A 14,089-nucleotide genomic window follows, 5' to 3' on the forward strand; every position below is an offset into this window, starting at 1 on the left:
GGAGAATCGGGGGAGGGGCGAGGGGATGGCTGTTGCGTCTGCTGCAAGTAACAGCGGTAGACATGCCAGATGTCCTTAGGACGGGAGGTTGGGGGCTGAAGCGTAGAATAAATTTCAGTCTGTGTATCACAGTTTGCCATGCTGCACATCTACATGTCTTTCGTTGGACTGGTTTTCACCCACCAGTGCACAGCAATTTCCCTTTTCGCTAGCAGCAGTGCTAGAGCAACAGACAGTCTGTGACATAATTTTACGACCTGAACTATTCCCAGTAAGGGCAACTTGGGAGAGGGAGGAAAGGGCTAGCTATAATGTCTGAGATCGTTTGGAAGACATCAGTTCAGTAGGACACTATCCAGGGGCATACCCAGGTCTTGTGGGCAAAGTCTGCGTCGGGACCTGGCATTTTGGGCAGATGGATGGCCTAGTAGGATCAAGTTTGTTCAGCTGACACGGTGTGATGTATGTCCTATACACAAACCTGAGGTGGAGGAGATTGTGCCTTTGGTTGAGAGATACCCTGTGTATTTGTTCTAAGTAGCACGCCCATTCCTTTTCCGATAATGGTTGACCCAGGTTTTTCTCCCACTGTTCTCTAGCCCCTCGATCCCGAGCTGGTTTTAACACCGAGCACGCTCTGTATAGTTTGGTGATGAGGTGATCTCCTTCTTTGTCAGTTATGAGTAATGTGAGTGGTTGAAATTCCGCAGGGGGAGAAGAAAATGTGGAAGTAGACGAGCGGAGTGCCCCAAGAAGCCTTGTTACCACAAAATTGTCCACAAATGTCAATTCAGTGCTAGCAGTGAGGTCAGTCATAGTTATCGCACGTCCGTCCAGGAAGAGGGAACCGAAAGTAAGTAAGAGTGTATGTTGTACCACTACCTCAGTAGTAAGCGGTAAGTGCGGGTTCCGACACATTGGGAGCTCTGGGGAGTAGAGGGAGCCATCGCCTAGCTTCCGGCTCAACCGACGCCAAGCCCAAGATGTAGTTGAGAGAGGTTCTACATCCTTGGGATCCAACGGGATACCCCGTGGAAATAACACCCCCAAGGGGGTGGGGGAGGCCAGGTCCAGTTTCGGCTTGATGTAGGGTATGCGAGTGTCTGGATGAAACCAGTGATGAGCAAATTATGCCTCTGCGACCAAGTAATACAGGTGAAAATCGGGGAATGCTAACCCACCCCTATCATATGGAAGCGGGAGTGTCAAATGCTATCCGTGGCCTCCCCTCCCCCTCCCCCAAATCAGACATATCATCAGTCCCTTTAGGTATGCACAAAAGGCTTTGGTGAGTGGAATGGGTATACTAACGAATAAATAAAGAAAGCAGGGAAGAACATTCATTTTAAAAAGGGTGATACGCCCAGCCATGGAGATAGGTAGTTGAATCCACCGCTCCACTTGTGAGCAAAGTTGTAGAATAGCAGGTCCGTAATTGAGACGCATAATTTGTTCCTTCTGCTTATGTAGCACAACACTCAGATATTTGGTAGTATCTCAGGCCCAACGTAATTGCATCTCCAGCTCACCCAGGGTAGCCGACTCAGTGATTGGGAATTGCTACGATTTATACCAGTTGATCCGCAGCCCTGACATTGCCCCAAATCGATTTATCTCCTCGATGAGGGGTTGTAAGTTGGTGTTAGGATGTCTGATAAACTATAATATGTCGTCTGCATACAGGGACATTAATAGGGGACCAAATTGAAACTGGAGGCCACGGAACAGATGTTTTTCCTGTAGGTGACGAACCAGGGGGTCAATGGCTATTATAAAAAGCAGGGGGGACAAGGGGCAGCCCTGTTGAGTCCCTCGTGAGATAGGAATCGGTTTTGACAGGGAGCCATTCACTCGAATACGAGCCATGGGGCCAGAATACAAAAGCGCAATCAGCACAATAAAGTTAGCTGGGAGCCCCAACTTACGTCTAGCAGGAATGGCCGTTCTAAAGAATCAAAAGCCTTCTCCGCGTTGAGAAGAGCTATCGCTGCGGGTACACTTGGGTTGTTTCGAATAATGACTGAAAAAACTGTCTGAAGGTTTAGTACAGTAGACCTATGTGGGATAAAACCAGATTGCACAGGTGACAATATTTGATCTAACAACAAAGAGAGTCGGGTGGATAGTTGTTTTGCCAGAATTTTATTATGAAACTTTATCAAGGATATGGGCCAATATGGGCCAATAAGAGGCACAACTCGTGGATTCTGTATCAGGTTTCAACAAGAGATAGATGGCCGCCTTCTTCATAGAGGGGGGTAGGACTCCAACCTCCATAGCCTCCGCATAGACTTCAAGTAACTGGGGCGCTAGGACGCCCTTAAATGTTTTATAAAATACTCCGGACAGACCATCCAGGCCAGGTGACTTTGAGCCACACAGGTCCTCTATTGCCATAGTGATCTCCTCTACTGTGAAAAGATCACTAAGAAACTCAGCTTGACCCTTGGTAAGCCACACCATGGCAATCTCCTGCAAATACGTTAAGTGTTGCGTAAAGTCCTTGGGTAGTTCGGTAGCATAAAGAGATCGATAGTATGCGACAAGTTCCATGAGAATGTTGGAATCTTCAGTTGCCATGGAGTCATCAGCTTTTTATATTGCCACTATGTGCCCCGCTCCCTGAGGGGGTCTCAACAAACACACCAGCGTTTTTCCTGGGCATTCCCCTTCGCCATAACGGCGGGCTGTATGTAATTTACCTAACAAGGTAGCTTCCCTATCAGCATTCTCATTAAATTCAAGTAGAAGCGCATTCCATTTAGCTAAGGCACCAGGAGCATCTAGAGTCTTATCCAACAGCGACAGCTCCCTCTCGACCCTGGTGAGGCTACCCCGTATAAAGCGTAACACACCTCATAGTACAGTCCATGAGAAGGTACCTAAGAAGCCAACTTATTTCCGGGCACAGAACAAAAACAAATGTACAGGATCTGCATTCGATACTGCTCAACTCTCAACCAGCTAAGTCGGATGACCCGGATAAGATGGTATCTGATTATTCCTCATGGCTGACTGGAGCTGTCAATATGCTGGCTCCAGTCAAACAGATTGTATCAAGGAGAAGTGAACCTACATCACTGTGGTTTGGGAAACGCTTCGGGCTGCTAAGAAAGCCTGTTGCAAACAAGAACGTAGGTGGAGGGAAAAATATGATAATAATGAAAAAGATAAAAACAACTCTCTAGTGGCAGATTATAAAAAGCTTATAATGAAGGGAAAATCGCTGTACTTTACTAATTCCACTGAAAAGGTCGGTTGCATCTCCAAAGAACTTTTGCAAGCTGCCTCCAAACTCTCCTCTTCGGTGGTTAAGAGTGGGGAAAATGTTAATCAGGATTACTGTTATTCTCTAGCATCATTTTCTTTTCATAAAGTACAGGTTATTGATAATAAATTCACTTCGAATATAGCAATACCATCTTTCAGGAAGGATATCAGTCAAGAAGGCTTCCTTCGCCACGTTTAATTTTCCCTCAGTAGACCAAGTTAGACAGCTGGTTCTCTCTACTAAATCCAGCTCACCTGACGATCCATGTCCTCCTAAAATTTTACAGCTCATTCCTGACCTGGTGGCTGCCCAATTGACTTCTGTTTTTAATGCTGCATTTAGGACCAGTGTCTTTTCAAAAGAATTGAGAATCTGCTTCAAACCTTCCGTTGCTTAAGAAAGCCAACATGAATACACTCGATCCCAATAGCCCAATACAACAGGTGGTCTGATTTATTGTCTACGCAGTGCTTAATTTGTCAGGTCACTTCAGCTTTCTCTTCCCATTGCCCTTGCTAGCACTGCTAATGACAATACCAACAAATCTATTGACCATTGCACTTTTACTAGTGTGACTGTTCAGACTATTCCAGGTCACTGACAGCTATAAGAATGGCTTGGGTGACAGGTTTTAGTCATTTCCATTGTAAATTGAATTATAAAACAGTTGGTCTTGTGCTCATTTCAAAATTAGACCGTGCCAATGCTGAGCACCGAAAAACAACTGGCTCATAGTAGGCACTGCCTCTACTTTTTCATTACTCAAACAAGTTTTTATTATTTTCTAACAAATGCATAAAACGTGCTCGTCACCATCATTGCACTAGCATCACAGTTTATATACCACAGTCCAAAGTTATAAATCCAGACCATAGTATTCCCCGCATCCGCCTCCAGATCTTTCTGTGCTTTTGTGGGAAGCCTCATGCAACAGTCCACACCCACTCTCCACTCCGCCAATGAGGGGTCCTGTGGAGAGTGCCACCTTGGGATGATATCATGTTTGGCAACCGGAGAGGTGACCCCAACGAAAGTCTGGTCTGCCTGCGGGCTACCAAGGTCATCCAGTAGGGTCACTGTAGTCTAGGGAAAAGATCCAGGGGTCGATGCAGAAACCACAAGAGTTCTTGTTGTATCTGCCAATAGCGACCAATTACAGGGCAGGCCTAAACCACATGATAAAAATCAGCTTCGGGCATAGAACAACGGAAGTAAGTGGGCCGAAGGATCTTATTGGCTCTAGTCGTATTTCAGGTGGGGATAATTTAGCTTAGTCTGAAGTAGGTGGAGATAGCGAGAACCCGTGAGGACATTCTAGTGTCTCTCCAGCCTGTGATATCCATTTCCCCGACTCATCCCTCCCAATGTTGCACTGCCTCTACTCTTAAGCGTGACAGGCAGCATAGTTGCCTTTTTTTGGTGTAGGCTCGTCTCAATAATTTTAAGACGACGAAGAGAAAGAAAGAAATCAAATTAGTAAGGAATTTAGAGAGATCAGATCAGGAGTAATGTTGATGTAAGTAGTGGAGCTCTGCCGGCCATCTTCCCTTTGAAGAAGATTTCCTGCCCAAGAAGTGGAAACCATACTGAGCAATCACAGAGGAAAAGATCTTAAAGGGACTGTATGAGCAGAAAATATTTCTACTAAATAAACCTGATATGTAACTTCTGAATCAACCTACAAAAAAGAACTGAAGGGCAAAGACCTCAATGTAGTTCTGTGCTTTTATTATACTTTGGTAAAAACCTTGGAAACATGAAATGTAAGATTCATGATCATGCTCAGGACTTTACAGCCTCTAAGAACCCTGAATCGTGATGGTAAGTTGTAATGCTTACATTGTAATAAATTATTTTTGCCAATCCTGCTTTAAAATTGACTTTATCTTGTCTTCTTTGGTGAAAAATAGATTCTGCACAAGCTGACGGCAAGGGCATTAATTCGAGATTATGAAGATGGAATTCTTCATGAGAAAGAAAATGAACACGAGGTTTGTAATTGAGGGTTTACTTTTCTGTTGCTTCCTGTAGTATTCACATCCACATATATCGATCAGATAACTTTATCAAACAGTATTTGTTAATATTTTTGTACATGATAATATTAATGTATAATTGCCTTGTTCCGAAGTATTACATATATACCCACTTATGTTATATACTCTTTGTTATTATGAAGCTCGGGCACATAATCTTTCATTTGCTTTCTAGCATTGGCATTTCTAGACACAAAAAGGATATGTTTTGAGGTTCCCAGGTGCATTATGTTATCACCCTCAGAACACCTCCTCTTGCTTTCCAGGTCACAGTTTGCCACCAAGCAGGGCCGGCTTTAGCACTGGTGGCGCCCGATGGGACAATGCTTGTTGGTGCCCTCCCATCCATGGTGGTGGTGGTGACCACCTCCACCACGGATTCCCTCACCACCACCTTTTAACAGTGACTCTCAAGTCTCATTAGCCACTCTCTATCAGATGCATGTAATTAGTTATATAGCGCCACTAATACCAGTGTAAGGTGTCAGAACACTTTGCATCGCACACACATTACACATTACACAGAGACGGTAAGTCATCTGTATGTAAAACAGCTTATAGGAAATGCTGCATAAGCCAGAGGACTACAAGGTGTAGGAGTGGCATGTCATTCATACTGGTAGGCAATATAGCTTGAGTGCTTGGTCTGCAGAAGCACAAAACTTAGGATTAAAAACAGAACACCATAGTTGGGGGTTCTCTTCAATAATAAGAATCGATTTCTACCCAAATTAACCCTTTTTGCAACATCAATCTATACTCTAATCTATACTTCACAGCGTGCATGCAGTTGTTTGCTGACAGTTAATAATTCACTGTTCTATATTAGGAATTTAACGTATAAACTGCAAGTAACAAAAGGATATATCTCATAGAAAAGCAATAACTCATTGACCTCCTCATTTACATTATATGGACTCTGTGATCTGCATGGCACACTTTCTTTGCCGCAGGCATATTAATCCTCTGTGCTAACTTATGATCAGTCAAAACCTCAACTATACAAAACCTCCGATCTCTCTCTAGGAAGAACATTAATCATCAGAGTTATATTGTCATTTTTATTGTTGCCTGGGATTTGTTGGAGGTGCGCAACGTGGCAACAGATGCTTTTGGAACCAAAATAAATTTGCTAACATGGCGATGTGATGAGGGGCCCCGAGTCTCCCATTTCTCACCGATATTAATTGGCTTCAGGCCGAATAATTGGCCCACCTAAAGATTGGGATCCACCAAGAGGATTTGGGCCCCCTTGCTCCTCAGGGGCTGCAGGACCTGTGTTAGGCACCCAGCCTTGCATCACCCATGGTGGCTGCATTGACAGTACTAGGCATTTTTCAATATCCGCACTAAATTCATCTATCCTTGAGGAGAGTTGGGTATGATTTGGTGATACTTTTATAGTGTAGCTTGCTCCTGGTCGATGTAGCAGCGTCCTTGCTTAGTTCTCCTATTGCCTTCCAAATATGTTCATATAAGTATGTGTTATGTCTGACTCAATAGCAGTTCTTACTTTCAGCAGGCAGTGACGTTTAAGACCTCATCTCAATTTTGGAGTGGTAAAACCACTTCTGGTAAATAGACTGGAGCCTGCTTTTTGCTGGGTTGCCGTATTGCTGCATCATTCATTCTTCTGCATCTCAGATTGGGTTGTTGGTGGTTGGGGTGATAGGGCATGTATTCCCACGTTGTTAGATGAGGAACCCATACTGCTATGTGCTTCCCTGCACATTCACCCAGGTTTTACCAGACAAAAGGCGTGTGAGGGTCTAACCCTGCATTATTCGATAATTACTGTGCTACCTGGAATCCAGATTGATGAAAATTCCCATTTCCCACCATTCCCCTGGGACTCAGGATGAGGCCCCTATAATGTTACCGAATATGAGCATCGCCAGTTTTGTATCTAGTAATTTAGCTTTTCATGGGTCAAAGGAGATATATTCCCCAATTGGTATTAAACAATAGGAATGGATCAATGATGTGCCCTTTATCTTCTCACCAGCACATCATGTTTGGCTCTAATTTATCGATCTGGATTCACAAGTATTTAAATCCAGATCAGAATTATTTGCCGTGTTAAAGTTTGAAATAAGAAAGACAATTGATAACCAGAATGTTTGGCTCATCTGGGTTCTTTTGGGTCCTGATTATCAATACTTTAATATCAGAAGGACGCATCCAACGTTATCTCTGTGTTGATAATGTACATGTGAGACAAGCATTTGCCATATCTAGCCAATTCAGTATAAACTGCATTGGAGCCACCTTCAAATCACAATCAGTGTCTTCACTCATACTCCTCCAGTACTCAGGCAGTGCATTCAAGAAGGAAATGTGTTAGGTCTGCATGCCATTTCTTTCATGTGCATTCCTTAATTATTTTACCTTTTTCATTAACATTGTAGGACACCCGAGTCTTGTTTTTTTTAGTCACAGGCAGATTATTAGGGAGTACCTTTGGCAGCTGCTCAGCCAGAGCCGGCTTTAGCGCTGGTGGTGCCTGGTGCACTAATTACCTCACTACCATTCACTAATAGGGCCCCTATTCTCACTTTAGTCCATTTCTGACATTCATTTCATTTTTTTATAGCTCAACTCATTGTTCACTCACACTCAGTTCTATGATCCGCATGGTACACATTCTTTGTGGCAGACATATTAACTTTATGATTAGTCAAAACTGTCACTAGACAAAACTCTGATCTCTCGCCAACAGGAACATTAATCACACGGTTGTCTTGGCATCTTTATTGTTGCATGGAAACTGCTGAACTCAGGAACTCTGCAGCACGTGCTTTTAAACCCATAAGTTATTTTAAAACACAGCGCCCTCCAGGTCAGCGCCTTTATAGCTGCATCGGTCGCACCGTCCTAATGCCAGCCCTGTACTCTACCAGATAACTTAACATTGCAATACATTTCCTTTTAATCTACGAGCTGTCTTTCTTTGTAAAATTGGCAACCAGAGGACCAGCTTCACCGTATCCCAGCTCCATCCAGTTATTCCCTTGCACAGGTGTCGTGTTGAGCTCGAAAGCACCCTGCTGTGTAGCTAATGTGTCACCACAATGTCGGACGAAGCTTTCAACTTTGTCCTTGTTGGGATAGGCATGTCCCTTGCATGATGTTCTTTCGTGTCCCCTGCTCAAACCGCAAGTACCTGTGAACCAGTTTTTGTTTTTTTAAAATCTTTTTTATTGACGATTTATAGAGCAATAGCCAGAGAAGTAACAATTACAATATAACATTTACAAGTCGAAAATCATACACTGTTAGATAAGTGTATTACAGTGAATACGTTCAAGGAAGGGTCCTAGACAGAATAAAAAGCGAGGGCCTTGTCTGGTACCACTATGTAAAGTAAAATAGGGGGAGAAAGAGCCATTAACAAAATCACTGACACAAGGGTCAGAGTATTATAATTTTATGAATTAAATACATTTTGGACCAAAGGCAAACCAGTGGAGAGTGATAAATGTGAATTGGTAATTAATTCAGTCAAAGGCATTTTCAGCATCAAGAGATAGGGCAGCAAGAAAGGCATTATGTTTCTTAGCCAATGTAAGAATATTAGAGAGCATTCTGGCATTATCCACAGCAAGTCTGCCCTTAATGAAACCGATTTGACAAGAAGGGGCACAACAGTTTCTAGGCAAGATACTAGGATCTTGGCAAACATTTTGCAATGATAATTAATCAGTGAAATAGGTCGATAGTTCTTACAAAGGGTGGGATCTTTACCTGGCTTAAGGATAATAATGATCAAGTCTTTCAGAAAAGATCCAGTAGCCTTCAAGGTCAAAAGAAAAGAATTAATAAGCTCTAATAATCTGGGGAGAAAAGAAGTTAAAAGGGAGGAGATTAATTCAGTAGAATACACATCTGGACCAGGAGCCTTAGCTATTTTTGGGGATTTGATCGCTTATATAATATCTGATAGAGACGTCTAGCCGCAGATTCCTTAACTTAAAATATCCCCAGGAGTCAGACTGGTCCGAAAAATCTTTGCGCAGCAGCACCTCTGCGCGCCGGGGGGCGGCGCCGCACGGCTCCGCCCTGACGTTGTCCATGGACGTTACGTCAGCGGAGCCATATATGCCGCGCCCTGAGCGCCGACACCAGTTTTCTTCTTTTCCACGTCACAATGCGTATCCTGGAAACCAGCAGTTCCTGGCCTACTTTTGGGCCTTCTCGACAATTTTGGTGCCATACCGGAACAGTGTGCGATGCCCTCCGGGTTCAAAGCCTGTGAGGCCTGTGTACATCAGATGTCTGGCACTGTTCCGCACCTTATTTGCATGTGGTACCTTGGTGTGCACCACAATTCCAAGCAATGCGGCGACTGTCAACAGTCAGGATCGCCGCATGAAGCTGATGACCGCGCGGCTGTCCGGGCCAGTTTCTTCTCGTCGCCGCTCTCCCTCTCCAGAGTGGGCTCGCTCCCGAAGGCCGCTGCCGCGACCGGCGCCCTAAAAGAGGTAAGCAGAGCCACAAGAGTCCACTGAGGTCCACCTCTTGTAGGCGTGCCGCTGGCGCCCACTCCTCTCGTACGGGGTCAGCTACAGGTGCCCAGAGGTCACCTCCTCCTTACCCTCCTTTCCCAGGACTTTAAGCGACGCGCGCCCAAATGGAGTCCTACTCCTGGGCTCTTCAGGCCTACTTTGAGTCTCCTTCTCTCTCTGGCACGCCTTCGGGCCCCACAGAGGCGGTGGGTACTCAGGCCGGGCCCTCGTCGGCGGATCCTTCCCCGACCAGGGTTGTGTGCACCGACTCCGACTCCTGGTCCGAGGCGACGACGTTGGGCCGGGGCCCAGACTGTCCTGGTCGCTCTAGCACACTCCGCCAGTCAACGCATAGCTCTGTGCGCCTTCCTGCGTGGACGGCGGAAGCAGCGTCAGCTACGCCGGGTTCGACACCAGGCTCTCTCTGTCAGTCAGCGCATAGCCCTGTGCGGCTTCCTGCGTGGACGCTGGATTAGACGCCAGTCTCTCGCCGCCAGTCAATGCATAGCCCTCTGCGGCTTTCTGCTCGAACAGCGGGGGTGGACTCGACGGCGCCGAGCTTGGTGCTAGGTTCCACGTCGGACCCAAAGCCAGGCTCATTGTCCAAGCCCAGGCCCAGCTCACTTCCTCCGACGCCAGTCGAGGGTGCATCCCTCGTGGAGGCCGTCTAAGTCCTGTCGACTCCGACACATCGCCCACTGACGCCACTGTCGACACATCCATCGCCACCGGTGCCCATCCTTTCATCAACACTGGTCCCCATGCTTGGGGTTCCTCCGGATTCCTCGTTTCTGTGGGGTCGACCGATTCCGGTATCCGCAACAGCCTTTTCGGTTGCTGTTGCTTCCCCTGGTCTGGAGCCACTGGTGCAGGTTCCTAGTGTGGAATGGCCTCCGGGTCGTTCCCTAGCCCCGCTCTTTAAGGCGTCTGGGAGAATTAGCCTCCAACCGTCTCCTACAGACGGCCTCTTGTCCCCTCCTAGAGTGATTACTGAGTTGGGGGCCGCCTACGCGCGGACTATCACCAGGGCAGCTGCTATCCTTGGCTTTCAGCCTCCGGGGGTACCCCTCATTTCCGATCCCTTAACGGATCTTCTTCATCTCCACCCCATTACAGTGGACCCTTGCTACCTCTTGGGGGTGCTTTATAGGAAGTCCTGTGTGGCACATGGGAATGGCCCTCTTCTGGAGCCCCGGTTGATCGGGCCATTGCCGGTAGGCAGCGTCCTGCCCCGGGGGATCCACTCTATCTGTCCCACCATCCTGCTGCTCAGGGCCTGGCAATTCAGGCGGCTTTTGGTTAACAAGACTCCTCCACTTTACCTTTGTTTCCTCTCACCTGGGAATCCCGGTGGCTGGATGCATGTGGTTGACAGCTTTTTGCTTCTTCTGGGCGCGGCCATCCGTGCTTTAAACACTACATGTGTGTTTGCACGAGCGTCCTCCGCACTCTGGGACTCCGCGGCTAACTTTCTTCCTTCTCTTCCGGAGGAATTGCGCCCGGAGTTACTCCGTCTTGTCCTTCATGGCAAGGAAATGGCTCATTTTACTATATGCTCCTCCCTGGATACCACGGACTCTGTGGGCTCTGCTCTTGCACGGTCGGTGGCTTTGCGCCATCATGCCTGGATGCGTGACAATAAGTTGACTATGTTTTTAAATGTTTTGTGTGTCTAACTAAGTCATTCACTCAAGACAGCAGAGATGTGATCACCAAATTAGAGGGTGTACAATTTGACCCCATAACCAATATTTTAGCTACGATGGACATCGAGAGTCTCTATACGAGCATACCTCAGAGGGAAGCTCTAGAAGTTATTGTTAACGTATTGGAGACCCGTATACGCCCTCATCAAGTCCCCACTTGGTTCATTGCTGACTGTGCCAAAATTGCCCTGGAAGAGAATTATTTTCTCTTCAACAATGACTTCTATGTGCAACTCAAAGGTGTGGCAATGGGTGCAATTTTTGCTCCCAACATAGCAAATCTAGAAAAGGTGATCTAAATGATAACCCTTTTCACGCAAATTTATGTAAATATCTACGATACATCGATGATGTGTGCATTGTTTGGGAAGGTGATCAAGGAAAGCTAGAAGAATTTCACTCATGGTTAAATCATAGAGACCCTAACTTACAGTTCACATTTAGAAGCAGTCCCAATGCCATCAGTTTCTTAGATTTGCAAATCACACATGACGAAGGTGTCTTGGTCATGAGCTTGTACACTAAGCCCACGGCGAGGAATACGCTATTAAAGTATAATATGTCAAAAACATGAAGGGGAGGTAGAGCCAATCGTTGGATTTATGCTCCACTGGGTATTCAAATAAACAAGAGAAATCCAACATTTAGTGGGAAAAGAGAGTGATCAATGGATATTGAAGCACTCAGTGTTTGTGAAAATACCCCTCACACACCAAAAGGCCCCTTGGTGTCATGCTTCATCATCGGGGTCTTCGCACCCCTCTATCGGGATGCGGCGTGCTGCGACCGACGACTACGAGGGAGCACTTATAATGTTGGCTATGTGTGGTGTACAGTGTGTGGGTTGTGTTACAAGTGAGTAGGGAGTGTTGTGAAAAGTTTTAAAAAGTTTTAAAAAGTACCTGGCACTAGAGCGGGAAAGAAAAAAGTTTTATTCTGTGCTCTGGCTGGTACCGTTAAAAAGAAAGTGCAGGGCGAGGTCAACCTGTTGTATTAATGAACAGGACCTCCGATGTGCTTATGTGTCGACATGTTTCGGAGACAAGCTCCTTCTTCAGGACAGGGGCACAAACTCCCTTCCCTACTCACGTCTTTTGCTACGTAAAACTGTGTATTTACAGAAAAGTGAATTTTACTTTGAATAGGCTAAGTGTGCCTACAGCGGTCTGATACAAGCACAATGACTTGTGAAGCTTGGTTGTGGGCTTCATGAGCAAAATAGGAACGTCGGGGTGCTGCTCCAATGGCAATATAGTCAGGACGCTCTGATCACCGCCTTACCCCGTCCGCTGCTCCGCTGGTCAACCAGCGGAGCAGCGGACGGGGTAAGGCGGTGATCAGAGCGTCCTGACTATATTGCCATTGGAGCAGCACCCCGACGTTCCTATTTTGCTCATGAAGCCCACAACCAAGCTTCACAAGTCATTGTGCTTGTATCAGACCGCTGTAGGCACACTTAGCCTATTCAAAGTAAAATTCACTTTTCTGTAAATACACAGTTTTACGTAGCAAAAGACGTGAGTAGGGAAGGGAGTTTGTGCCCCTGTCCTGAAGAAGGAGCTTGTCTCCGAAACATGTCGACACATAAGCACATCGGAGGTCCTGTTCATTAATACAACAGGTTGACCTCGCCCTGCACTTTCTTTTTAACGGTACCAGCCAGAGCACAGAATAAAACTTTTTTCTTTCCCGCTCTAGTGCCAGGTACTTTTTAAAACTTTTCACAACACTCCCTACTCACTTGTAACACAACCCACACACTGTACACCACACATAGCCAACATTATAAGTGCTCCCTCGTAGTCGTCGGTCGCAGCACGCCGCATCCCGATAGAGGGGTGCGAAGACCCCGATGATGAAGCATGACACCAAGGGGCCTTTTGGTGTGTGAGGGGTATTTTCACAAACACTGAGTGCTTCAATATCCATTGATCACTCTCTTTTCCCACTAAATGTTGGATTTCTCTTGTTTAATTAAAGTATAATAGCCACCACCCCTGTAATCTGCGTGACAACCTCCCTTTTGGTCAGTTTCTCCGCATACGGCGGAATTGTACCAAAAGGGAGGATTACTTCAGAGAGGCTAAAATACTTCTGGCTAAATTGGTCATGAGATTGTATCCATATAGACTGGTAAAACACGCCATGAAGCGGGCGTGGTTCTACGATCGTCCAGCCCTATTCCAAAAATCAGGACGTGAAACTGGTTTGGACAATGTAGTACAACCTATTACGTGTGTCATGACTTTTGGAACTGAGTCAAAGCAAATAAGTAAGATCATTAGACGCAATTGGCACCTTATCAGAAAAGTTGAGCCGCAGTTAGCAATGCCACGCTCTGCTTTTAAGAGGGGGTGAAATTTGCGATATCTTGTAAAAATCTATATAGAACCTACGCCCAGTACCATCACCAACATATGGGGCCTGACACCGATAGTAGGTCATTTTTCTTGCGGTGGATGTGCAGCCTGTGCCACCACTGAGACAACTAAGACTTGAAATATAAATGGCAGATGCATAACACTAAAACATCATTCTAAATATCTTAAGAAAAATGTGGTTTATTGCATA

At 45.9% G+C, this 14,089-nt stretch overlaps 1 protein-coding gene across 4 annotated transcripts in view; it reads left to right on the forward strand.

The window, feature by feature from the left end:
* Positions 1-14,089, forward strand: part of PARP4 (poly(ADP-ribose) polymerase family member 4) — a 2,216,130-nt gene that overhangs the window by 1,094,181 nt on the left and 1,107,860 nt on the right. For all 4 annotated transcript variants that reach the window (XM_078657066.1, XM_078657067.1, XM_078657068.1 and 1 more), the window contains one exon: positions 5,182-5,262. In XM_078657066.1, the coding sequence (XP_078513192.1) occupies positions 5,182-5,262 (81 nt within the window). The remainder of the gene's footprint in view (positions 1-5,181; positions 5,263-14,089) is intronic.

The sequence above is a fragment of the Lissotriton helveticus genome, chromosome 8, assembly GCF_964261635.1.
Source record: "Lissotriton helveticus chromosome 8, aLisHel1.1, whole genome shotgun sequence".
Classification (NCBI taxonomy): Eukaryota; Metazoa; Chordata; class Amphibia; order Caudata; family Salamandridae; genus Lissotriton; species Lissotriton helveticus.